At 43.7% G+C, this 26,025-nt stretch overlaps 2 protein-coding genes across 2 annotated transcripts in view; one reads left to right on the forward strand and one right to left on the reverse strand.

The window, feature by feature from the left end:
- The window catches only part of SULT4A1 (sulfotransferase family 4A member 1), a gene marked incomplete at its 5' end in the record, with an annotated part of 37,107 nt that extends 20,078 nt beyond the window's left edge, over positions 1–17,029 (reverse strand). The window contains one exon of the mRNA XM_084298169.1: positions 16,861–17,029. Coding sequence (XP_084154295.1) covers positions 16,861–17,029 — 169 coding nt within the window. The remainder of the gene's footprint in view (positions 1–16,860) is intronic.
- A 1,366-nt stretch (positions 17,030–18,395) lies between these two features.
- The window catches only part of LOC311206977 (1-acylglycerol-3-phosphate O-acyltransferase Pnpla3-like), a 52,539-nt gene continuing 44,909 nt past the window's right edge, over positions 18,396–26,025 (forward strand). Inside the window, exon 1 of the mRNA XM_084282811.1 lies at positions 18,396–18,534. The gene's annotated coding sequence lies outside the window, so the exon portion shown is untranslated. The remainder of the gene's footprint in view (positions 18,535–26,025) is intronic.

The raw sequence follows: 26,025 nt of genomic DNA on the forward strand, positions 1-26,025 counted from the left end.
CCAGGACAGTCTTTGTTCCTAAGGATGTATTTCCCCATAATGCGCAACTGCTTACCAGCGAGGGGCAGTTGTGTGCACAGGTCTGCTTCTCTCAGCTTGAGCTTCTTTCCAGCTCTGGTGCACCTAATTTCCAGCAACTTTCAGTACGAGCTTCGTTGAGCGGTTTGCTGACTGGCCGAACCCATCTTCATGAGGTGATCAGCGTGCCTGTTCCCGTCCTGGTCTCTGTCCTGCTTGCTTGTTCATTTTCATTCCTTCTTTCTACTTCATAATTGATGACATAACTTCATCAAGTTTCCTTTTTTCTTTTTTTTTTTTTTTTATCTTGAGGGCAGGCTCCCCTCTTATACCCTTTTATACCCTTCTCCCCACAGCAGTCCTTTTCAAAAAACAACTTTTCATTGGTCAAACAACTTTGCAAATAACAGCAACAGCAAACACCCAGAAACTTCCATGCCTTAACGGCTGGAGAACAAGCAACCCGAGACTGCATGGAGTCTCCTGAATCACCCTTCTTTGTTCCCTCTAAACTCTTTTACATTCCTGATGGCCTCATCGTTAAGAGTCTGATGTTACCATCAACCACGGGGCTTCCCGACCCCCATGGCCACACTCCCAAACCTCCCCCTTCTTTATTAATACTAACCATTTTCTCGACACGAATTACCACTCCATATATAACACAAACCATGGTTATGCCAATCCACTCTAACAGGCTGTAGACCACAAGGCAAAGGCCTCTTGCTGGGGACAGTTGGGGCAAAAAAATATTTCTCTATCCCTCTCAAACAAGCCATAATATCCTCTCAGCCTCTGAACTACAGCACGGAGTAGGTGCATACTACCAGCACTACAAACCAAGAGACAGGTCCAGATCCACAGATTGTTTTTTATCCCTAGATTTTGGGTAACAAGACAACACTGGTTTGTCTCTTTGCTTTTTGAATGATGAGTCAGGATTTATGCTCTGTAGCTTGTTCCCACATCCATGATTTTATCGTACCTAGGTGTTCCAGAATTTGTTACAGGTTCTTTACTGACAGCTGATACTGGTTGGTAGCTGAGAGGGGCGAAGGACTTTACTCATGGCCGTTCTCTTTAGGCCTTAGCTGATCTGGTAAAATATGTCCCTGTCCATGGATGCTCCTGATGTCAGTACCAGATGACATCACCAATGGAGTAGCTTGTGTGAAGTTGTTCCAATTCACGTGAAACCACATCAGCTAAATTAACTTAAGGAGTTTATCTTTTTGGCATAAACTCACCAACCTAATTCTCCTTGAGACAAATGACAAATGAGAATGCATTCACACAAAATGCTCTGCAGACAGTTCTTTAAGACAAACAGCAGCCTAAGGACACTAAAACCCTGCACTACTGCAGATGCTTTTAAAAGAGGTTGTCTACCCATATCCTTAATTAATCCTCTCTTCCTGTTTCCACTCACCAAATAAAATATGCTGCCATGGCATAAGATAGCACAACACCCACCTCGTTAAAACAAAAAGAAAAAAAAATTATGGTATAACATCTCTGGAAGGAATATTACATGTTGGGAACATGGAAATAACATCTAGATCAATTAAAGCTGCGGTCTTGCTTGGTGCCTTACTATCTGACAGACAGAATTACATCCCTCTTTGCCCTTTCCATACTTATTCAAGGTTGACTAGGCCTGAAGTAAACCTAGTCCATTCAGTTGTCACCTTCTTTCCCTGGACTTCTCTCTGAACATCCTACTTTGGGCATCCTCATGACACAATTCAGAGAAAAGAGCCCTTTCGTAACTGCAATGTGAGCACAGGATCATGCAGTCATGACAAAGGGTAGGCCACCAGGAAAGTAATTCATGGAGGAAAGACTGCTTTTATTGCTTTAATTTTATGCTACTGGGCAGATTCTGTCTCAAACATCTGGAAATTATCTGGCAAACTTTGTCCATATAAACTATCAATGATAATTCTTCACAATGATGTGCCAATGGTGTACTACTAGACTTTCAAATCCTACTTTATCCCTGGAGCATACATAAGATACATGCAGTTACCTCAGTCTAACCTCAACTGTATCCCAACCCCTGCTTTCTCTGCAGTCCCACTCCCACAGTCTTTTAAGGCCTACATGAAAAAGATGACCGAACTGCAGCACTCATTACCCCAGCAAGAGCTCAACTTAATCTCCAGCAAAAAGTTCCCCCATGGCATCGAATTCACCTCCATTTTTACACAGGTGACACAACACCGTACCAAGGATAAGGCAGAAAAGAACACTGCTGTAACGACAAGTCATTGTTTGTTTGTTTTTTAAATCACCCTGAAGGACTTCATCATGTTAATGAGAAGTCTTTAATTACCCTTAGCACCACTGTTTTCTAGGACAACTATATCACTTTGTCTTGTACTACAATGTTGTAATACAGACTGCAGCTAAATGCAGTGAAGGCAGGAGACAACAGGGCTTCTGTATCAGAAACTTGTGTTGAGGTTGTTCTCATACCATTAGTGGTGAACCTGTTTCACTTCCCCTATGGTAAACATATCTTGGAGGATGCCTGTCACCACTTGAAGTGCTTTGGTTGGCATTTAGACTTGTGTTGTTGTCATGGTTTAACCCCGCCGGCAGCTAAACACCACAGAGCTGTTCGCTCACTCTCCCCCCTCCCTCTCTGGGATGGGGGAGAGAAACAGGAAAGCGAAGCCCATGAGTTGAGATAAAGATAGTTTATTAAGAGGAAAATAATAATAACAATAATAATAATAATAATGATGATAATAGTACTACTAATAACAATGTGTACAAACAAGTGATGCACAATGCAATTGCTCACCACCTGCTGACCGATGCCCAGCCCAACCCCGAGCAGTCCGGCCCCCTCCCCCGGCTAGCCACCCCTATATATTGTTTAGCATGACGTCAGATGGCATGGAATACCCCTTTGGCTAGTTTGGGTCAGCTGTCCTGGGTCTGTCCCCTCCCAGACCCTGCTGCACCCCCAGCCTGTCCGTTGGCAGGACAGAGCAAGAAGCTGAGATGTCCTTGGCTTGGTGTAAACACTGCTCTGCAACAATTAAAACATCGGAGTGTTATCAGCACTCTTCTCATCTTCAGCCAAAACATAGCATTCTACCAGCTACTAGGAAAAAATTAACTCTCTCTTAACTGAAACCAGGACAGTTGTGAACAGAAATGCAATTCTATGCCTCGGTTTCAATCCCTTCCAGGAAAATTGTTGGACAAAGCTTGCCTACACATTAATGTATATTTGCATATATTAGGTGGTTAAATCATAAGAAGGATAAAGATCTAATCGGGAGTACAAAAGGAGATCTTCCAATCTATCACCATGGGTTTTCTCAGTATTGCTGCAAAATCCTTGAAGAGAGCACACTATTTCTGATAGGAAGTGCTGCTGATCCAACAGAAGCACTCACATTGATCATTATTAATGTGCACTTCAACTACATATGCATAAAGCAATCCAATTTTAGCAATACCTGTAGCAGTTCTGTGCTACTCTGGCAACCCTGATCAGCAGTAAACAGGCTTTTAACTGGATAGTTAACCTGGGTTTATGATTGCCTTGCATCAGCAGGACATTGCAAAAGCAGCCACTGTACTAGCAAATCTGTACTGCTGTGTGTATCTTCTGAACATGTGTCTCATCTCACCTGCTTCACATTTGTCTCATTTTGTTGGCTTGGATGAATTTATTACTCACATATTTGGACACAGTGAAGGGCTAATTCCGCACCCTTGTCTGTATCCCATATGGTGATCTAATGTTATTACACATCATACAGAACTTGCAGCCTTATATATAGGATGATGGCCTTCACATCCTGCACTATAAATGGTGGGTGGGTAAAAGCACATGAAATTAGCTTGCATTTTTTTAAATTATAGATGTACTTTGGCATTTAGTAATAAAAACCTCTCAGTAGTTGGTTCTCCACTGCTCCTCCTTTCACTTTATATCCTCTGCTATCTCAGCCACTGCCTCAGACTTAGCTAGCTAAACATTTCTTACACACTTTCTGCCTCTGATATGCTTCCTTTCTGCCATTTCTCAGTACCATGCATTTTCCTCGCAATGGGTCTCATAAGCCTATAGTCTCATCTGACCAAAATGTTATAAATGAATGTTTCCAAATGTTTCCTCTGACATGCCATGTGTGTCTGTGCACATATAGAGCAAAACATTCTTCTTGCTACTGAATCTGCAATGTGTTACAGGATTAACATATAACATAAATGGTTTATTTGGTCTGTATCAGTTTGTAAAGGACTTTGGTATAGAGAACCCTAATTATTTCAGCTCTTAAGCCACATCTCTCCAGATTCTCCAAAGTGTTACTGAAATTTTGCATGGGCTGAAAGTGATTAGATGCTGGGTGCTTCATGTTATTAATCCTTTGTTTACTGCTCCCTTCCACCAAGCTAAAAAACAAAAACATTCCCATATAAAGGTATTATTATGTGCTCAGCTCTAATTCCTAGATGCTTGATTCAAATTTAGAGCTATAATTTGCTAGTTTATCTACAAAAATATAGATGGTAGATGATACCTTTTCTCTAGGAGAATTTCTAGTCATTATACATGAAACAAATTCTGTCAGAGATGAAATACATCCATATGCCTTCAATGGAAAATGCAGACAAAATGCTTAAATAACTTGTCCAAGATCAGAGTATCTGTAGCAAAGAAATCATACCAAATGTCCAGCGTACAAAAACTTGCATCACTTCTGAAGCAGCACTGATGGGACAATGCAGGCAGTAGTTTCTTCTCTCCGATATAGGGTGTTCAGTTTAGTAGGAATTTAAAGAAGAAATAAGTCGTTTAATAAAAGACTGCATAATAAGAATGAAGAATCACATGTGCTTAATCTAATTCAGTCTAATGTTCAAGCATTTTGCTTTACTTCATTAACATCTTCACTATGAAAGATGAACATTAACATGAAATGAGAATGAGTTGGGTTTAGCTGATTTACATAATTTTCTAATTCTTTAGTCTTTGAGGTCATATCATCTATCTAACCCAGTCAATACTGATTTCACATATGGGGAGAAGGTGAGCAGGCTGAGGAGCATTAGGGATTCGGAGAAGGAGGTCAGCTGGTGGGATCACTCTCTTACCATCACTCTCTTACCATCCCTGAGACAGAAGCGACAGCAAAAGAAATTAAGGATCTCCTACTCTCTGACCACCATGCAGTAGAAGGGGACTTATGAGATGGGGAAATGGAAGCAGGTTTCTGCTCTGGGTGGCTGGTGAACCCCTCTCCGCTACCTCACCTTCCCAGGTGCTTTTACTCTACAAGGTATTAGGACAGGCAAATGATGATGTGGATGAAGGTCAATCCAGGTTAGAGGGATCACCTAGGGCAAGTCAGCCTACCCCCAGTATCATGACCACCTCTGTCACAAGAAAAAGAAAGGTTGTTGTCATAGGTGACAACAACCCCCTTATGAGGGGAACAGACGGCCCCATATGCCAACTGGACCCGACCCATAGGGAAGTCTGCTGCCTCCCCAGGGCCTGCGTAAGAGACATTACTGGAAAATGCTAGGCCGGTATGGCCCTCTGATTACTATCCATTATAGTTTTTTTCATGTCAGCAACGAGAAGTTTTTTCATGTAGCAAAAAGAAGACCAAGGACAATCATAAGGGACTTAGGGCCTTGAGGCAATTAGTTAAAGGATCAGGCACACAGCTAGTGTTTTCTTCTATCCCTCCAGTACCAGAGAGCAAGATTAAAAGGATTAGGCAGACCTAATATGTAGATCCACGGCTGGTGTCACCATCAGAATTTGGGGAGTTTTTGATCATGTGATAGTCTGCATAACACCAGGCCTGCTGGTGCCTGACAGGACACACCCTTCTAAGAGGGTGAAAAGGATGTTTACTCAACAGTCAGCAGGGCTGAGCTTAAACTAGTTTTGAAAGGGGAAATGGACAAAAACAGGCTTCTGGTGATAAACTACAGTACAGCTTAAACAAAACAAAGTGTGGGGTACAGTGAAGCACATTTGAAATAATTCTACACAAATGCACGCAGATAGAAGCCTTGGCTCTGTCCCAAACCTGGTGGGAAGTCATGTGACTGGTGTGTTACAACAGACAGTTACAGGCTCTTCAGACAGGACAGGCAGGGCAGAAGAGGCAGGGGGCTGGCACTATATGTAATGGAGGGCTGGGCTGTACAGAGCTTGCCATTGGTGATGACAACATAGTTGAGAGCCTCAGGGTAAGAATTAAGGGACAAAAAAGTAAGGCAGATGTCACTGTGGAAGTCTACTACAGACCACCCTGCCAGGATGACAACACTGATGAATTATTCTTTAATGACACCTCTAGATCAGCCACCCTTGTCCTTATGAGTGACTTTAACTTGGCAGATATTAGCTGGGAATACTGCACTGCTGATACAAACATCCAGGAGATTCCTAAAACACCCTGATGATAACTTCTTGGCACAGGTACTAAGGGAGCCAACCAGGAAAGGTGTCCTCCTTGATTTGTTGCTTATAAAAAGAGAGGGTCTCATGGGTGAAGAGGCTGTCTTGGCTGTAGTGACCATGAAGTAGTTGAGTTTAAAATCTTTGGTGATAGGAAGAAAACTGCCATGAAAACTTGAACCCTGGACATGGGAAGAGCAGACTTCAGGCTCTGCATGGAACTAGTTAGTAACATCCCACAGGCAACTGCTTTTGAAACTATTGAGATCCACCAATGATGGTCACTTTCTAAGTACAACTCCTTGAGAGCACAGGAACAGACAATTCCAAAATATCAAAGTCAAGTAGGTGGGGCACAAGACTGGCTTGGCCTAGCAGGGATCTTTTTCTAGAGCTTAGGCAGAAAAAGAAAGTGTATGGCCACTGGAAACAAGGTCAGGCGACATGGGAGGACTACAGGGATGCTGCTTGCATTGTAGAGAAAAAATTCACACAGCCAAAGCTCAGAGTTGAAGTTGGCCAGTATTGTGGAGGACAATAAAAAGAGCTTTTTAAAATATGTTAACAGTAAAAGGAGGAGCAGAGATAACGTTGGTCTATTACTTGATAAAAATGGTCACCTCACAAACAGGGACATAGACAAGGCAGAGACATTTAATGCCTTCTTCACTTCTGTCTCCGGTACCAATGATGGTAGTGTAATACACAATAAATGTTTGTTCATTGTCTTTTGTATTATAAAAACAAGGAGTTCTGTTTGAGGAACGGGAGTTGTGAAAACTCCCTGCTGAAGAAAGGAGCTGTATAATGCTTTGCTAGACACTATGAAAATTCTTTTGCTTAATGTAACAAAATAGAGAACCCCCTCCCCTTCTCTCCTTCTGCATCTCAGTAGCCTCTTTTGTTAAAAAAACACTGCTGCAAAGTTCATGTAACCATCTCCTGATAAGTTGTTAAACTAGTGTATCAACATCTTGCCTTCCTGTCTCACGCTGGGCCAACATGACCAAATAAAGAAAGAAGTTGAGCCACAACGCGGAGGAAGACTACGGCCTTCATCTTCACAACCACCAGAGGGACAGAGATGACCCCCTAGCAACAGTGCGCGCAGTCGCAGAATATACCAGGATGTGCTGCGTAATCCCAGAATTACCAAGATATAAAAAAGGACCCTGGCGGGGGTGAGGTGCGCGCCGTTGGTGGAGCCGAGACTCCCCGGCCGCCCAGCGCTGTTTTGCTTGCTGTTGCTTACTCAATAAATTCCTTTCTATTATTAATGCAATGCTCTCTGAAAATTAATTAAGGGGGCAACTTATAACAGTAGGACCACGATTGCAGGAATGATAAACTCCCAACGAGCCCCAATCTTGTGCAGGATCTGCTGCTCCAGCTGGATGCATGCAAGTTTTCTTCCTCTTCCCTGAGTCTTCTTTCACAAAGCAAGTCACTTGAGTTTTGCACTACTTCACAGTAGGGAAGCAATTATGCTAGAGACCCAGAAATACCTAATAGGTATTAGGTAACTAGAGAATTCTTCCTCTTCTGAACCACTTGTTCTTTCTCTAGTAAGACCTCTTCACTGTCTTGATAAATGACTCATGAGAGAAAAATGAGAAAAACACTGCTAGCTAGATAACAAAAACAAGTTTTCCTAATGACAGATCTTTCCTCACCACCTATAGTTCCTGCTTTATGCATGTAAGGACATATTCAATTCTACTCCCACTGAAATCAAGTCAAACGCATCAGTGGCAAACATCTCATTGTCTTCAATTCCTTGTTATTTGACATTTTTATTTATCATTTCTTTGCCTAGTAATAGTTAGGATTGAGTCAATACCAGATGATATTTTGAGCTATACATAAATAAAACAAAAGATAATCCCATTTCAAAAGGGTTTTCAAAGCACAGGAACCCAATGGCCTTGACCCCTACAAATAATTGTTTATAGGTCTTGCTTTCCTGTACCTGGGTGGTCCTCAATGGAGTGCACTTAAGAAGCAGTGTATTTACTCTTTTAATTGTTGGAAAGAATAAGGCTTCAGTCACCAAAAACCAAGAGCATGAAATCAAATTCAAATGTACCCTATATATCAGTCCCTATGACAGCTCACAGAACACTTCTCCATCACACAGTGCAGTTTGCTGACTCCTTTTTGTTTGTGCAAGAAGTCCATTCTTTCTGACTAGCTGAAGTAGAACTGAAGCACACTCATACCACATTAAAAAGGTTGGATATCTGAGTTTTACAAATTACTTAAGATAGGGAGAAACTGAAAAAATGACAGGATTGGAAAAGAGAAAAAGTTAAGTACCACCATTCTTACTTCCAAAATATTAACTTGTTCATGAAACTAACAGGTATGGTATCGTTGTAAATCACAGGGAAGAGCTTGTAAGCATGCATAATATTGCCTCACAAAACAGAGGACAAAGGAAAAAAAAAATCCCAAATGTATTTTGTGTAAAAAATCTCTCAATTTTTAAGCCAACCTCATGATTTCTCAAGGCATGTCTCTGGGCCAGTAACACTTGAATTCACTCTTAAAAGATAAACCAATTAAAAACAAATTGATTAAACTCAAGTGACCAAAATCCTGCATAGAGAATAGGACTATAAATCCAGAATAGCAGAATATGGCTATTCTGCAAGATAAGAAACTGTTGTCAAAAAAATGTAACAACAAAACTCTTCCCAAGAGTTCCTTATGAGAACACTGGAAATTAAGCCAAATCAATCAACTTAACACACAAAACATCCATGTGGATGCCCTTGTTCCCTGAGGAGCCCTACTCCAACAGCATAAGGCTTTCTTAAACCTGCTATTAACCAGGGTAAACCTCTGCTACCCACTGCAGCTGACACATCGCTGTCTGACAGCTCCCAGCCCAGAAACTCCCACAGACTGGGCATATCCTTTCAGCCTGATTCTCGTCTTGTTTTTGTCTGCACAAATCAGGACTGTCAGCAGTGTTGGCCCTGTGTATGTCTGGGTCAGTGTGAAGAATCTGATTCCTTGTGCCCATGCTTATCAGTCTGCCACACCATGCAGGGGCAACTGGAACGCATACCTCACAGGTACCTCAAAACAGTACAACTTACCAAGCCACATCTGGGATATGCTAATGGGATATGCTAAGAGGACACAAACACGCTGATTCCCTGACATAATACAATCACTGCAGCTTTGTGCAGACCTGCCACCTACTCACTGATTGCTATGTCAGGTCAGTGCAGATACATTAGCTAGTGAGCTAGATGTCCACAGAGTGCAGGACACCCCTACAAGCACAGCTCACGTGCAGCTATGTAAACTTAGCCAAGCGATAATGCTCTTTATATTGAAGGGTATTATTATGCAGTACAGTAACGTTCAAAGGCCTGAAACAGAAACCAGCCTTGCTAGTTAAGTGTAACGTCCCTGCCAAGAAATCACATAATCTGAGGACAACAAGAAGGATGGGATTGGAGAAGACAATGCACAATTTCCACAGTCGTTTGGTATAACTTTTACAGTATATTTACTACAGACATTTTTCCCCTGTATTTTATAATACAGTCCCACAGACAATTGAAACTGATCAGAAGGTGAAGGGGAAGAAACAACTGTCTAGAAATAAGAAGTCCTTGAATGAATTTCACAGTCAAAGAAAAGCACATGCATCTCAATCCCCAGTGGCTCAAGCCTCCTTTTGCCTGAAGCACTCCCTTTGCGTGAGTGCTGAGTCTGATACAAATAATATTCTAGATGTTGATGAACAGAAGTCTGTTGATTTTAAGAGGATAATCAGACAAGCAAAGGAAAGTGAGGATTACACTGAAACTTCTATGTCTGGTTCACAACCCAGAAGCTTCTTCCACTGCTCTAACTGTCTAAGGATCAAAGAACTGTTTTCCTTACAACAAAAGAAGAAACACGAGGTACATGGAAGGAATAACAGATTACAGTACAAGGGAAATGGAAGAATGTAGACAGAGCCCCAGGACATGGCAGGGAAAGGGGACGGACAGAACAATAAACAAAGCTCCTTCCAGCCAGGGAGGGAGGATGGGAGGGATACCACTGTCCCAGCAAGAGGTGTTAGATTCAGGAGCACTGGAAATAGAAGAAGATAAGAGACTGGCATGCTTGCAGTGGGAGAGGTATACACAACAGGAGGAGGCACAAAACCCATGATGCATGCAATGCGCTTTTATCAGCAGGCACAACAGGAAGCAAGACTTTTTTCTGTACGTACAGAATCTTTTATGCAAATAAAATAATGGCAAGCTCAAACAAACCTTCTCCAGTTCATTTCATACAAGACTGAAGGTAAGTGTTAAGAAAGAATTTGAAAGATGAGAACTCAATGAATGTACACACAGGAAAACTGTCCTTGAACTGATGTGCAAATTTACTGTTGGTACTTCATTAAGCCTAAGGCCTAAAGTCAGCCATCATATTCCCTACAAGCTATTGGGTAGTTACTGAAATCCGATGCTGCAAGAAAAATCCAAAATGTTATCTATAAAAAGACAGGCCTACAGACAGCTGAAGGCCATATCCAGCACTCCATTTCACAGTGAACAACAGGTCAGAGAGCAAGAGTTCTCATAAACTGACTGGACTTAAAGCTGATATTTGCCCAGCAACTGACATTTTCCCACACAGAAGTCCAGAACATTATTTGGCAAAATAATTGAAATTGGAGAGACAGCTCTGCTATTAATGTAAATAGCTCACTTTAACAAATTAACAGTTTTGCAAAAAGGTATTAATTTGTGGGCTTTGACCCAGGAACATTAAATGCACACTGATGCAGAACAGGTACAAGAGGGTATTAAGAAAGCTTGCCACTGCACATCAGTTATGATTAAAGCAAACAGAAAGATCTACAGCCAAGGGTTAGCATCATAAGCCACAGCAAAATACGTAAGTGAACCTGGAGTCAGTACTATACTTTAGGTGCTGAATTAATTCCACTGAAATCGTTGACCTTAGCAGACAGATAGTCTAACTCTTGGCATGGTGACTGGGGAAATAGCATGGAAGAATTTGCTTGTTCATTAATTCTGCAGTTTATTACGTTCATAGAGAAGAATTCCAATTTCCAACTAGGGTACAAAACCCCCACAGTATGAGAGGGTTCCAGGAAAGTTATTACAGAGGTAGAACGTGCTCCTTCCCTAACACTGCATCTTACCTGTGAACCAAACTGTTGTGTGGGCTCCAATTATTTAATGCTATATGGAATAGTATTACTATACACTTGTAGTTACCATAAATCTCATTGCACCCTGCTTGCCGAGGCGAACGGCTCCGGGGCAGAAGCATTCTGCAGTAGAGCGGGAGATCGGACAGGCAGGGCTAATTTATCCGGCACCGAGCCCGCTCGAGAGAGCCACCAGGACCCGGCAGCCCTCGCGAGGGAGGTGAATGGGGCGAGAATGGGGCGTAGGCGGAGCCAGCAGCGCCCCCTCCCCGGCTGTTCAAAAGCTGCCCCTAGGCAGTGCGGCGACCAGGACGGGCAAACAGGGCGTGGCACGTCAGAAGGGAGCGGCGCAGCAGCTAGCGCGGCACTTCGCGCAGGAAGGGCAGAGCGTTCCCCCCTGCCCATACGAACACCTCCTCTAACAGTGGTCTACCGCTAGCTCAGCTGCAATGGTGTACACCAGGCATAGCGCTCTCTTCAAGTCTGTACACACCCAGACTGACTGCCCGCTCAAAAATGCAGCAGTTCAGGTCTCCCGGTGCAGGGAGTGCCTGAGCCTGTTGCTACCACCTGCGGGGGGCAGAGAGACTGTGTGCGTGAGGTGCGAGCAGGTGGACGACCTGGTTCGCCTCGTGGCAGAACTCAAGGAGGAGGTCAAGAGGTTGAGGGATATCAGGGAGTGTGAGCGGGAGATAGACTGGTGGAGCAACTCCCTGCATGGCCTGAAGGACAGGTGCCAGGCTGAGACACCCCAAATGGGGGTTGACCCCCTGCCCTGTTGCTGTTGGGCAGAGGGAGGGGACCTAGGAGTTGAGGAGGACTGGAAACAGGTCCCTGCTCGACATCACAGGCGATGCCCTCCCCCACTGGCCCTACCTTCCCAGCTGCCCTTACACAACAGGTTTGAGGCCCTGGAGCTTGAGAGACCAGTAGCTGAGGAAGAGGTACAAAGTCTACCCAGGAGGATGCCTAGGGTGAGGAAGTCGACTCCACACCTCAGGACTGCCTCCACCAAGAAAGACAGAAGGGTTATTGTTGCGGGCAACTCCCTTCTCAGGGGAACAGAGGGCCCTATTTGTCAGCCTGACCCTACCCATAGGGAAGTCTGCTGCCTCCCTGGGGCCAGGGTCAGGGGCATTGCCAGAAAGCTTCCCAACCTGGTTTGCCCCTCTGGCTATTATCCTCTTTTAATAGTCCAGGCTAGCAGTGATGACATTGAAGAGAGAAGCCTGAAGATCATCAAACGGGACTTTAGGGGACTGGGACGGCTAGTGGATGGAGCAGGAGTACAGGTGGTGTTTTTGTCGATCCCTACGGTGGCAGGGAGGGGTACAGAGAGGACACAGAAAGTCCACCTGATAAACACATGGCTCAGAGGCTGGTGCCAACACAGAAATTTTGGTTATTTTGACCATGGGGCGCTTTACTCAGCACCCAGCCTGATGGCCACAGATGGGTCCCTATCTCTAAGGGAAAAACGCATCCTAGGCCAAGAGCTGGTGGGGCTCATTGAGGGGTCTTAAGCATACTGGCGTATGCTTCATTGGGTTAAAAACTGGCTGGGTAGCCAGGCCCAAAGAGTCATGGTGAATGGGGTCAAATCCAGTTGGAGGCCGGTCACTAGTGACGTTCCCCAGGGCTCAGTCCTCTTTAATATCTTTATCGATGATCTGGATGAGGGGATCAAGTGCACCCTCAGTAAGTTTGCAGATGACACCAAGTTAGGTGCGTGTGTCAATCTGCTCGAGGTTAGGAAGGCTCTGCAGGAGGATCTGGATAGGCTGCACCGATGGGCTGAGGCCAACTGTATGAAGTTCAACAAGGCCAAGTGTCGGGTCCTGCACCTGGGGCACAATAACCCCAAGCAGCACTACAGGCTGGGACATGAGTGGTTGGAAAGCTGCCAGGCGGAGAAGGACCTAGGAGTAATGGTGGATAGTCGGCTGAAAATGAGCCAGCAGTGTGCTCAGGTGGCCAAGAAGGCCAACAGCATCCTGGCTTGCATAAGAAACAGTGTGGCCAGCAGGGCTAGGGAAGTGATTGTCCCTCTGTACTTGGCTCTGGTGAGGCTGCACCTCGGGTACTGTGTTCAGTTTTGGGCCCCTTGCTACAAGAAGGACATGGAGGTGCTCAAGCGAGTCCAGAGAAGGGCGAGAAGCTGGTGAGGGGTCTGGAGAACAAGTCCTACAAGGAGCGGCTGAGGGAGCTGGGCTCGTTCAGCCTGGAGAAAAGGAGGCTCAGGGGTGACCTTATCGCTCTTTATAAGTACATTAAAGGAGGCTGTAGTGAGGTGGGGGTTGGTCTATTCTCCCACGTGCCTAGCAACAGGATGAGGGGGAACAGGCTAAAGTTTGGATATTAGGAAGAACTTTACTGAGAGGGTTGTGAGGCATTGGAATGGGCTGCCCAGGGAAATGGTGGAGTCACCATCCCTGGAGGTCTTTAAAAGACGTTTAGATGTTGAACTTAACAATATGGTTTAGTGGAGGACTTGTTAGTATTAAGTCAGAGGTTGTACTCTATGATCTTGAGGTCTCTTCCAACCTAGACAATTCTGTGATTCTGCTCAGCCTGCCCATTTTACACTACAAACTTGCATGAAAGATGAAATGATCTTGGTCTTTGACTTGATCAATGACTTGATCTTTTCAACAGAGCAGAAGCCCACCTGATTTTAAATTATGTACCATGACAAAAAGGGTTTCTGTAATTAGTCCTAATAATATACATACATAAAAGCATACATGCACACTGACATATTTACATATCTGTTTAAATGAATCTCTGGGTTTTAGGCACAAACTCATCCTAGTCCAGCAGCTACCAAAGTTGTTACCATTGATTGGATGCAGGAGTTAGGATTAAAGATGTAAGGAGTATCATTATTTAAGCATCTATCAGTGGAAATCACATTAAAGCAGAGTCATCTTCCATTAGGCTTATTGCATTACTCCCAGTAAGGCCACTGGTACATTCAGTTTTCAACCATTATTGGACCAGCCTTTTCCTGGATCGCTCCCAATTTGTAAATATCCATAACTATTTCCAAGCAATGTCTCCATCTCATGTTTAGAGAAGAAGCATCACCTAGTGCAGAGCATGTCTTCAAAATGGCATACATACTTCTACATCAGTCACTAGGAATACTGAAGCAGTCGTGATACCCCCACCTCCCGGAAACACAGACCGTAAGCCACTTGTGTATTTTCTTTGCCAGATAAACCAACACATGGTCAAAAGCTACTGATGGAGCCTTTTGATACTAAAATATGGTACAGGTCTCAGTAGGAGCTAGAAACACTTGCCTCTCACATCTAGCAGAAGGGCTTGTTTGTATATTTCTTCCACAATTTGTACAGATGGAAAGGTGGTGAAACAATGAACATGATTTCCTTTCATAAAAGTTTTCCATTAGACCTATCTGAAATTAGTGTATTTTTCTCTTCCTAAATTTCTGTTGTTGAAAATACTCTTGAAATTTTGTTCAAATGTAGTTTATTAACAGAAACTAGGAAACTAGGTCCCAAGCATGTTTTACATCTGAAGATTCCCCAAGAATGCCAAGGTATTTCATCCCTGTTAACTACATTTTGTGCACAAAACACGTTTTGTAAAACTACTTTTTTCCATTATGAGAATTCTGATCAGCTCCAGTTAACAGAAAAATCTGTCAATGCTGCTGAGAGACAGGAGGATGAAGCTGTAGTTAAGGTAATGGAGAAGAGCATGTGGTTCTGGATTCAATTTCTGGCTTTGATGTAGACTTCCTCTGTGACCTTGGGTAAATCAATGGAAACCATATTCAGGTTGTCTAATTTCTAGTGAAAGGCCTGTCCCTAGTTAGCAGACCCTTTCACAGTTGATTCAGAAACCCTAAATAAGGCACCAAGCCATAAGCCAGGTAGGATCAGTGGACAAAGCAAGTTCCAAGGGTTTCAGAAGACCTCAGGCCACCCAAAGGTGGTCTGTTGTCTCCTGGAGCTTGCAGACATTATGACTGTGTTTTAAAGTCTATTGCCGTGACAAGAACAGACTCAAGACCCATCCTAAATATAATCTGTCCTAGCAAGTAAAATACTACGGCACCTATTTTATTGTGAGGTGAGGCTGCCCCTCCAGTTCCTCCACACAACCCTGTACCTCCAGCTTCGGTGGTCCAGTTCTGCATCTCCCTTTTTGTCAGCTTTCACACTGTTAGTAAACCCTCCTATAGTAAAGCACCACCACTAGCTTTGTTAAGTGAGCAGTTACTTGTCACTGACCTTAGCTGGGGCTATGAGAGACCTATATTCACAAAATAATAGCAAATTACATATGATTATGCAAGTTGGCTTTCCATGGCCAACTGTATAGCCACCAAAACTAAACTATTCCCAGGTGACGTATTAACAGCTATTTTGTGCCTGGCTGCTAGAAACTAAGGTTAGGTGAGGATATTTAGCAATCTGTCAGTGCAAGGCTGGGGTGCTGTACTAACAGAGGTGCCCAGATTCACAAAAATAAAACCTTAAAACTGAAATAATTAAATTGTGTGCTTCCTGTATGCTATATAAGTCTTTACAAGAACAATAAGAATGCAGCTGCCTGGTCCTAATCCTAGCATTCTCGGGGCCATTTGCCAGCTTACAAACTAGCCCTATCCTCTCTAATACATGCATTTGTCAAGCTCTAGGTTGTCTTTAATAGCATAATTTTTAACTAAATGTTAAAAAAAATATATATATATATATATATTTAAAACTCCTTGAGAAATGGCGTCACAACAGATGCTGCTTTTTTGAAAATGTATTTGTGCAGACTGAGGAGAAAGAGCAAAGAACCCTTAATACAGCGAAATAAGAGCTAGTCAGTAAGCTGTGATACTGAAACATTTCACAAGGGCAATTACAGAGCTAATATCTGTGATCTCCACTGGACTTTGAATTTTCTAGAAAGCGATCATCCTGTTACCTGGAAAGAACCTCACTCCAGAAAGGGCTTCCGCAAGAATCCTTTGTGTTTGCTGCTGGTTTGCTTGGCCGCCTCGCCGAGCTACCATATTGCCGTCTCCGTGCGGTCAGCACCGCATCCCCCCGCGCCACTTTTAGGCGTTTCTGCACAGGAATCCCGGAGCTGGCAGCAGACACCCCGGCGGCGTAAGGCCGTGCCGGCGGCAGCGCAGAGTGCCCGGGCACACGTCCCCGGGGGACTGCCGCCCGCCTACCTGACTTAGGATAGGTGACGATCCAGACGTCGCTGTCCCTCACCGGGAAGTTAGCGATCTCCTCCATCTTCCCCCGGCAGAAGGGCGGCAGCCGCACCCCATTGTATTCGAAGTACTTGCTCTCGAACTCCCCCGGCGTGCTGGGGGTCTCGGCCTCACTCTCCGCCATCCTCGGCCTGGCCGACAGAGAGGGAAGAGACCGGAGGGGGGGGGGGAGGGGGGAGGTGCGGGAGCGCCCGGTTGCAGCGGGTGAAGCGAGGATCAGCCTCGGACCCCCAGCACGCCTCCGCCCGCGCGCCCGCCCGGCGAAGGGGGAGCGCGCCCGGTGATGTCATGCGCGGCGCCGCCAACAGCCGCCAAACGCCTGTGGGTGAGCACCCAGGCGCTGCTGTTCAGGGTATTTAAGGCCTGCTGGCACCTGACAGAAAAGTATGAAAGGTCTACCCATCGGTTAAACTCTATATTAAAGAAATCAGGATAATTTTAGCTGTTTTGTCTGTTATAGATGAAAAGCCAGCAGTTCAATACACTTAGGCCTCTGTTAGTTCCAGGAAGGTTAGAAAAGAATTTTTATTTGCTTCTTTTAATGGTTGTTTGGCTGTGTGTATGCTTCTAAAGTGATATTAAAGTATAACATTCTTTGAAAGTTTCAAATACAAGGTGTCTACAATAAATATAAACTTCAAAAAAAAAAAAAAAAACAACACATAAACAGGAAATTTGGGGAGGAGGGGGCAATTGCATAAACAAATGCAGTTCTGAGGGAGTAAAATATAGCTAACTTCAGGTTAATGTATTAAATTGTGAAGAACGACCAGATGGAAGTTGTCAAACTGTCCCTACTACAACCTCAGCAACCTCAAGGAAAACAACAATACGAACAGCTCAGAGCAGTAACAACTTTGAGCCTTTACAGTTCTATCTGTTATTTAGTAGAAATTGTTATAGAATAAGTGAAGTTTGTTCATTGTAAAAGGGATTGTAAGGGGAACTTCTGCCCTTCGGCCTTGATTCAGGGCAGAGACTGGGGGAAGGTTGCATACATGTTGTAACCTATTGTGATAAAACAATGGACCATGGTAGCTCCCTGATTAAGTTAGAGATTGCAATCTGCCTCTTGCTTAAGTCGCCAAGCAGGTTTTACAACGTCCTCAGGGCATGACCTGAGAGATGGACTTAATACCATATAAGGAGAAAAGGGAGACCAATTCGTGGAGGAAGACTACGGCCTTCATCTTCACGACCCCCTAGCAACAGCGTGCGCAGCCGCAGAATATACCAGGATGTGGCAACGTAGCAGACAAACAACTGGAACTGCTAGACTATAAGAAGAAGGGACTGAGGGGGGTTAGTTGCGTGCTGTTGCGGAGCGGAGACTCCCCAGCCGCCCAGCGCTGTTTTGCTTGTGTCTGCTTACTTGATTAATAAAATAATTTCAATAGACCAGTAAATTGTGTGGTCTAATTTATAACAATTTGGTGCCGTGACTCGGATGAAGGCAATCTGATTGAAAGACCTTCGGAGGGGGCGCCCCGCTGATTTCAGCGGCCTTCGGTAGGACTACTTTCATTCAAACCCTTCACCGACGAACCCAAAATTAGACACAAGCAAATAAAACCGGTAAACCCCAGGCAACCTTTGTGCACGAAGCCCGAACGAAGACCCACGGGGTGGGTAAGTATAGGCCAGTGTTCCGTTCGGTTGGGGTTGGGTTTCCCAGAGTGTGACAACTGAGACGTCCAATTGCGGACGAAGCGAGAGCGGACCCCTCGGTAGTGCGGTTCCCACATCCCGCGAGGGACTGGGCCACGAAAAGGGGGAGCGTGTGTGTGTGCGTGAGGGCACTCTGGAAGATGGGACAGAAGAAGAGTAAGCCTTCTGGTCCCATGGGTGGGGTAACGTCTGATGTTAGGTTACCCCGGGATTAATGATTAAAAATTGGGAGGATTCCCCTTTTAGGCGGGGAAGGAATAAAGTAAAAATGATACATTATTGTGTTGAAGTTTGGGGTGGTAAACAGATTCGAGGAGACCACCTTTACTGGCCTGTATTTGGGTCTTTTGAAGATTGGGTTTGTCAGGCCTAAATATTTATGTAAACTCAAAGGAACCCTTTAGTCTAGAAGAAAGTGAGTATGTGCACCTCTGGATAAATTCAGATACGAGGATGCATCTATATCCTCTAAAAGAAAAAGGAGGGCGGGATAAAAAGAGAAAGGACTTAGAAGTCCCGACACCGCACCCGCCCTATATTCCACTGCCCGCACCAACGGCTCCCGTCCTTAATGGACTCCCTGAATTAGCTAATCCAGGAGAATCGGAATCGGATCATGAAACACAGGGGCCGGTAACCAGAAGCAGGGCAAGAAATCAGAAATCTGCTTTAAGGGAGGGATTATATCCCCTACGAGAAATAGCGATGGGGGGACCCCAGCCAGGAATGGAATATGTGGCCATCCCCATTAACTCTGGGGATGTCCGAGATTTTAAGAAAAGGACAGGAGGAGGGTAAGCAAGCTTTAATGGCAACTGGCATAGTGTTTGCAGCTGCTGAGGAATAATTCTAACTGGAATAATAACTGTACATTGTATATTGTAAATATAAAAGCCCGGGCATTTTTGTTAAAGTATTCTTTTATTCATATGTTAATATGTAAATATGTAAATATAAGAACTGCCATTGAGGTGTATGTCTAAGGGAACAAAATTTGCCCAGGCATATTATCGGCTCATCAGGTTTAAATGTCCTCAGTGTAATTGTCAACAGGCAGTTAATTTACAGTGGTTTGATTTTATTTGTGTATCTATATATTGTGAATTTTGGAGGGATTGGGATTGACTAGTAAAGAGCTTCTAGGAAAACAGTGGAATATTAACCACTGTAGATTACAATAGGAAATGTTCAAAGCAAAGAAACCCCGAGGAAAAGCCCCCTAGGGTGTATCCTAACACATTGGAGGGATATAGTGGGGTGAGAGGGTATAGAAAGTAAAAGAACTCTTATCAAATATTGTAATCAATGGTGGCCACTTTATAAACTAGAGGATGGAGCGGAGTGGCCCCTAAATGGAACTATTAATTATAACACCATATTACAGTCAATGTTGTTTTTGTGGAAAGAAGGGAAATGGGATGAAATATGGTATATTGATTGATATGTTGTTTCAGTATCTTGGAGGGAAAAGGTATGGAATTAAGTTGGACTCTGACTGAGCCTTTGGTGTTGGTATTAGAAAAGTACGGGCTGGAGAAAGATAAAGGAAGTGTTAAAAGGATTGCTGAACGTGTTAAAGGTGTGGCATGTAGTATTTAACAGAGCTGTTTGAAATTGAATGAGCAGGGAAAGGTGATGTAGGCATTATCTAAGTAACAGTCTAGAAGTTTTGGTATATTTGCATATTTGCTGTGGTGTTTGTTCAGTTTCCCAAGCATCGGGGAGGGGGGAACAGCCTGCTCCACCAGGGGCCTCTCCAGCAGCCGCAGGGGGGCTTCGGCTCCAGCGCCTGGAGCGCCTCCTCCCCCTCCTTCTGCACTGACTTTGGTGTCTGCGGGGGGGTTTCTCGCTCTCCCAACTGCTGTTGAGCAGCAGGGTTTTGTTCGTTTCTTTGTCTGTTTTCGTGGATGTGCTCTCACGGAGGCACGGACTGTGTTGCTCATGGCTTGGCTCTGGGCAGCAGTGGGCCTCTTTGGGGCCAGATGAAATTGTCCCTTATCTACCACGGGGAGGTTTCTGGGTTTTTCTCACGGGGGCTGCCACTGCAGTTTCCCACTCTCACACCCCTCACACCACCCCCATCAAACCTTGCCATCAAACCCAATACACTGGGGCAGTTAAGTCATTACTGACTTGTAAAGCTTCAGGGATTAAATTAACTAATGAAACCCTAAACGTGATGGGGGTAGAAGGTACTGGGATAACAGTGCCACTTTTGGGGAATACTAAGCTGAGACCAGGGGATAAAATGATCAGTGGGCAATTATTGTATGTATCCAAGGCGGAAACTAACTTGTTGGGAAGGGATTTGATGATTAAATTGGGCATTCAAATAGTAAATTGTTAGACTGGAATAACAGTGTTATTAATGGAGTGCTCTCAGGCCCTGAGAGCAAACGTATATTCACCTCTGACTGGAAAGACTCCAAAATGGGGGTGGAAGCAACAATATAGGTGGACAATTTTACCTCAGGGGTTTATAGGGCCACCTATCTATTTGGGTAAATTCTAAAAAAGGTTTTGGAGCAATTACAACCTCCCAAGGAGGTATTAATCTTACAAATATGTGGATCATTTTAAGGAAAATGGATACTCCCCAATGGGAGAGAAATGCTGAATAAAGTGATAATGAGGCGAATATTAACTGTTTTACATCAGAAGAGTCATTGGGAGGTGCAAGCAATGTGTGATGTTGTTCTAAGAAAGCATGTCTGTGTAGAAATATATACTTTAGGGAAGCACACATGCAGAGGATGTACTATATGTCAAAAGGTAAATAAAAAGGTCTTCTGTAACCTATCTAGAGGGGGACGGGAGCCAGGGCTTTGACCTTTTCAAAGTATACAGGTAGACTTTACTGAGTTACTTGTTTGTCCTAATTGACCATGTGACTGAATGAGTGTAAAGCTTTACTGCAAGGATTAAAGCAGGCCTTAGAGATTGAGTGGGATTTTCACAGCCCCTGGCACCCCTCTTCTTCTGGAAAGGTAGAGCGAATGAATGGTGAAATTAAGAAACAACTAACAAAACTTATGCTGGAAATTAAGGCTTCTTGGGTAAAATGCTTACCCCTTGCACTGTTAAACATATGGATGCAGCCCAGAACTGATGAAGGAATTTCTCCTTTTGAAATGCTATATGGTATTCCCTATGACTTGGAATTGCCACTTGATCACCCTCAATTCTAATTAAGACTTGGAAAGAGACTCTTTTTAACACCACGATGGGGAAGGCCCCTATGTTGTTTTGCTTACTACAGAAACAGCCGTTTGGACTGCGGAGAAAGGATGGACACATGCCAGCCATGTTAAAGGACCCATCTGTGACGAGAAGTCGGAGATCGCTCCAGGAAACAAAGACCTGGGGCTCACGTTGCGACAAACTCGATAGGTACCGTGGGTTAAGGTAGAGGCTCTCCCCTGAAGAACACTACTGCTGCCGAGAAGAACTAAAACCTCGTAGTTGGCTGCAACCCAACTGACGAGTGAGGCAGAGGAGTGAATAAGTGGGGAAAGAAATGGGCCTCAGCCATTCCTATCGGTATTTGGGGGTTCTCGCACTGATTTCATCCTGCATAGCGACTCAACACCACCCCCACCAACCTTTTAAATGGACTTTAAGTCGATTCGAAGATCAACAGGTTATTGCAACCCAGATAACATCGGGGGGGGGCCAAGCTTTACTTCTACACTATGTCAGCTGATCTCGAGGCCCCGATGCTGGGAATATATGGGATTTTATTTCTGCCCAAGTTCTAACCCGGGAAAGGGGTACTGTAAATGCCTGAACGTGTATTATTGTGCATACCGGGGGTGTGAAACCATTGCTACAGACTGGACACTTGGGGCTGGTCGGGATAAATTCTTACAAGTGGAATATAGGCTGCAAGGTTGTAACCAATAATTGGATCCTTGTTACAGGTGGCGAGGGCATGGTATAGGGTATACAGGAACCTTCCACGGAAATAAAGAAATATGCAAGGTTCTATATATAAATATAACAAACTTGGATGATACTAGCTGGGTACTAGGAAAAATGTCAGATTTTACGAACACGGAACAGATAGGGGAGGACTCATACTAATAAAGAAGGAAAAACCCGAGACTTCCAAGGTAGTCGGGCCTAATAAAGAGTTAATAGGGGAAGGTTTGGTTGTCCAGACTGTAAAGATACCTGGGACTGCCCAACCTACTACAGTGTTTTCTAATAAGTTGACAGAGTTATCCTTTCCCACACTGCTTCCAAGCATTGTGAAAAAAGAAAGGGGTTGTACCCGAGGAGATAACTGAAGGGTGCTGGCTATGTGTAAGTGTTAAGCCCCCATATTCAAATTCTTCCAAGTGCAGTTGGGGTCAGGAAATCGGGATAACTTTGACCCAAGTTACGGGAAAAGGTAGATGTATCGGCAGAGTTCCAAGAGATAAAAATGATCTGTGCCATGTCACTGAAAAAAATGGACCAAACACACAAATGGTTAATTCCTGCAAATAACACTAGGTAGGTATGTTCATCGTTAGGAGTCACTCCTTGCATATCTTTAAAATTGTTTAGCACATCTCATGATTTTTGTGTACAGGTGGTCATTATACCAAGGATTCTATACCACACTGAAGAGTATATGTATACCCATCACACAGTGGCTGAATACCATCTAGTAAAGAGGGAGCCTATTACGGCCGTCACCTTAGCCACTTTAATGGCTCTCGGGGCTGCAGGTGCAGGAACTGGAATTGCTTCCCTGATAAAACAAAGTCAGGAATTCACTTCTCTACGCATTGCCGTAGATGAGGATCTGGCCCGCATAGAGCAATCAATAACGGCTTTGGAAAAATCGGTTAGGTCATTGTCTGAAGTGGTACTCCAAAACTGCAGGGGATTGGATTTAATTTTCTTACAACAAGGAGGGCTGTGTGCAGCCCTACGAGAAGAATGTTGTGCATATGCAGATCATACTGGGGTGGTAAGAGATACCATGACCAAATTGTGGGAAGGATTAGAAAAACGAAAAAGGGAAAACGATGATCGTCAAAATTGGTATGAATCCTTGTTCAATTACTCACCTTGGCTTACTACTTTTTTGTCTACTATCGCGGGACCTTTGATACTGCTTATAATTGTACTTACATTTGGACCATGTATACTCAATCGAGTGGTAGCCATAGTAAAGAGCCGATTAGAGGCAGCTCATCTCATGCTCGTATGTACAAAATATGAACCACTCGAACAAGAAATGAAAGATGCTGGTGACTTCGCTCTCGGTAAACGAATGTTACAAAGGTTCAATGAACAAAATGGAGTATAAGAGAAAAGGGGGGAATTGTTATAGAATAAGTGAAGTTTGTTCATTGTAAAAGGGATTGTAAGGGGAACTTCTGCCCTTCGGCCTTGATTCAGGGCAGAGACTGGGGGAAGGTTGCATACATGTTGTAACCTATTGTGATAAAACAATGGACCATGGTAGCTCCCTGATTAAGTTAGAGATTGCAATCTGCCTCTTGCTTAAGTCGCCAAGCAGGTTTTACAACGTCCTCAGGGCATGACCTGAGAGATGGACTTAATACCATATAAGGAGAAAAGGGAGACCAATTCGTGGAGGAAGACTACGGCCTTCATCTTCACGACCCCCTAGCAACAGCGTGCGCAGCCGCAGAATATACCAGGATGTGGCAACGTAGCAGACAAACAACTGGAACTGCTAGACTATAAGAAGAAGGGACTGAGGGGGGTTAGTTGCGTGCTGTTGCGGAGCGGAGACTCCCCAGCCGCCCAGCGCTGTTTTGCTTGTGTCTGCTTACTTGATTAATAAAATAATTTCAATAGACCAGTAAATTGTGTGGTCTAATTTATAACAGAAATCAGTATCTTTACTGTAGTTTACTTGTGTGAGAAACACTCCGTAGCCAATAACTTAGGCTCAGGCGAGGATCTCAGTGAAGTAGTAATTTATTCGCGATTGCAATGGCGGGCGCCCCACAAGTAGAAGAGAGCGCATCTACTAGTTCCAAAACACAGTTTATATACCTTTTGATGGCAGGACCCTCCCCTGTTTCCCCACTGAGTGGGTAATCCAGATTCACAATCTATCTGATGCTTCACAAACAATGCATGGCCTTCAGTCGCCGGCCTGTTAAATTTCAAATTTCTTTTGACATTTTTACTGCTTGAAGTGGTAATGTTTCTTCACTTATCTGACTTGACTTGACACCATGATTTTCACCTAATTGTCCTAAGGAGTCTGATTGTCTGCATTTTACAAGGTCGCCTGCTAAACTTTCTTATCACTGTAAGCATATCTCAGTACCACATTCCCTCCTTCTAAACAATGTAACTCTGCAAAAACAACATTTCTATTCCCACACTTGTTCTTGGTCCACTACTAAACTACAGGCATTAAAACTGTAGTTGGAACAGGTAGGAAGAGTTCACCAAAAGCTACTATATATATATATATTAATATATATATCTCCCTTGAATGAAAATAATTTGTAGAAGTGGGTCAGCTTAATATGTATATATATACACACACATATACACTTAGAGCAATTCACCCTGGAGTGTTTTGACTAGTAAGAACTCCTGTAGAAGTTGAGAATACGTGTTTAAATCCCTGTGATGCCAGGGTTAGTTTTGAACCTGTTCCTTCAAGATACCAAAGTCAAAATTCTCTCTAGAAATCTAGAAGAACTTTTGCAGCTTAAATAAAGAAATACATATTTCTGAAAGGTGGGTTAACAAGATTGGAGAATCCAAGGATCTGTGTGGTTGGCATTCTATATTTCAAGATAATATTGTGAACTTAGAAATGACTGGTATTCTGGGGCTGGTGCTTCTTATTTTCTTCCCATTGGTGTTTCAAGAGGTCTGTTTTCTTTTTATTCTTCCATTGCTTAAAAAAAAATAAAAATAAAAAAATAGTTCAAAGCTGCGATTTTCTATGGGAAGCTGAATTGTGGGGTTTTCTAGATAACCATCAAGACAAGATTTGTTAATGTTTTCTGATGCTTAAAATCATTAAATTGTATCAGTGATAACTTCAAACCACAACAAAATAGACAAAGACTTGAATTCTAGTCTCAGCTGCTATTTATTGATTTAATTTTGCTTCTAGAATTCCTATCTTAGCCCTCAGGTGTGCACACAGACCTTGCTGCATATATCATGAGGAGGGAGCCATCCTGACAATAGGAAAACTCTATTTTTATTTTCCTTTTAAGTTAATAGGAGTTGTCCAAACGTGTCTTGGGTTGGAATTCCTTTATATAGGGAAAAAAGCCAGGCAGACATTAGCACAAGGGGTACAGTAATAATTGGAGCATCCTTCTAGCAGTGAATGCTTTCATTTACCTTCTGTTTTGAATGAAAGAGCAGTTGGAGCCCAATGGAGATGATAAATTGGCTGTCACGGATTAACTGTCCTTGGAAAGATCAGGTATGGTGAATCCTAATATAAGC

Source organism: Netta rufina (genome assembly GCF_964035555.1).
Source record: "Netta rufina genome assembly, chromosome: 1".
Lineage (NCBI taxonomy): Eukaryota > Metazoa > Chordata > Aves > Anseriformes > Anatidae > Netta > Netta rufina.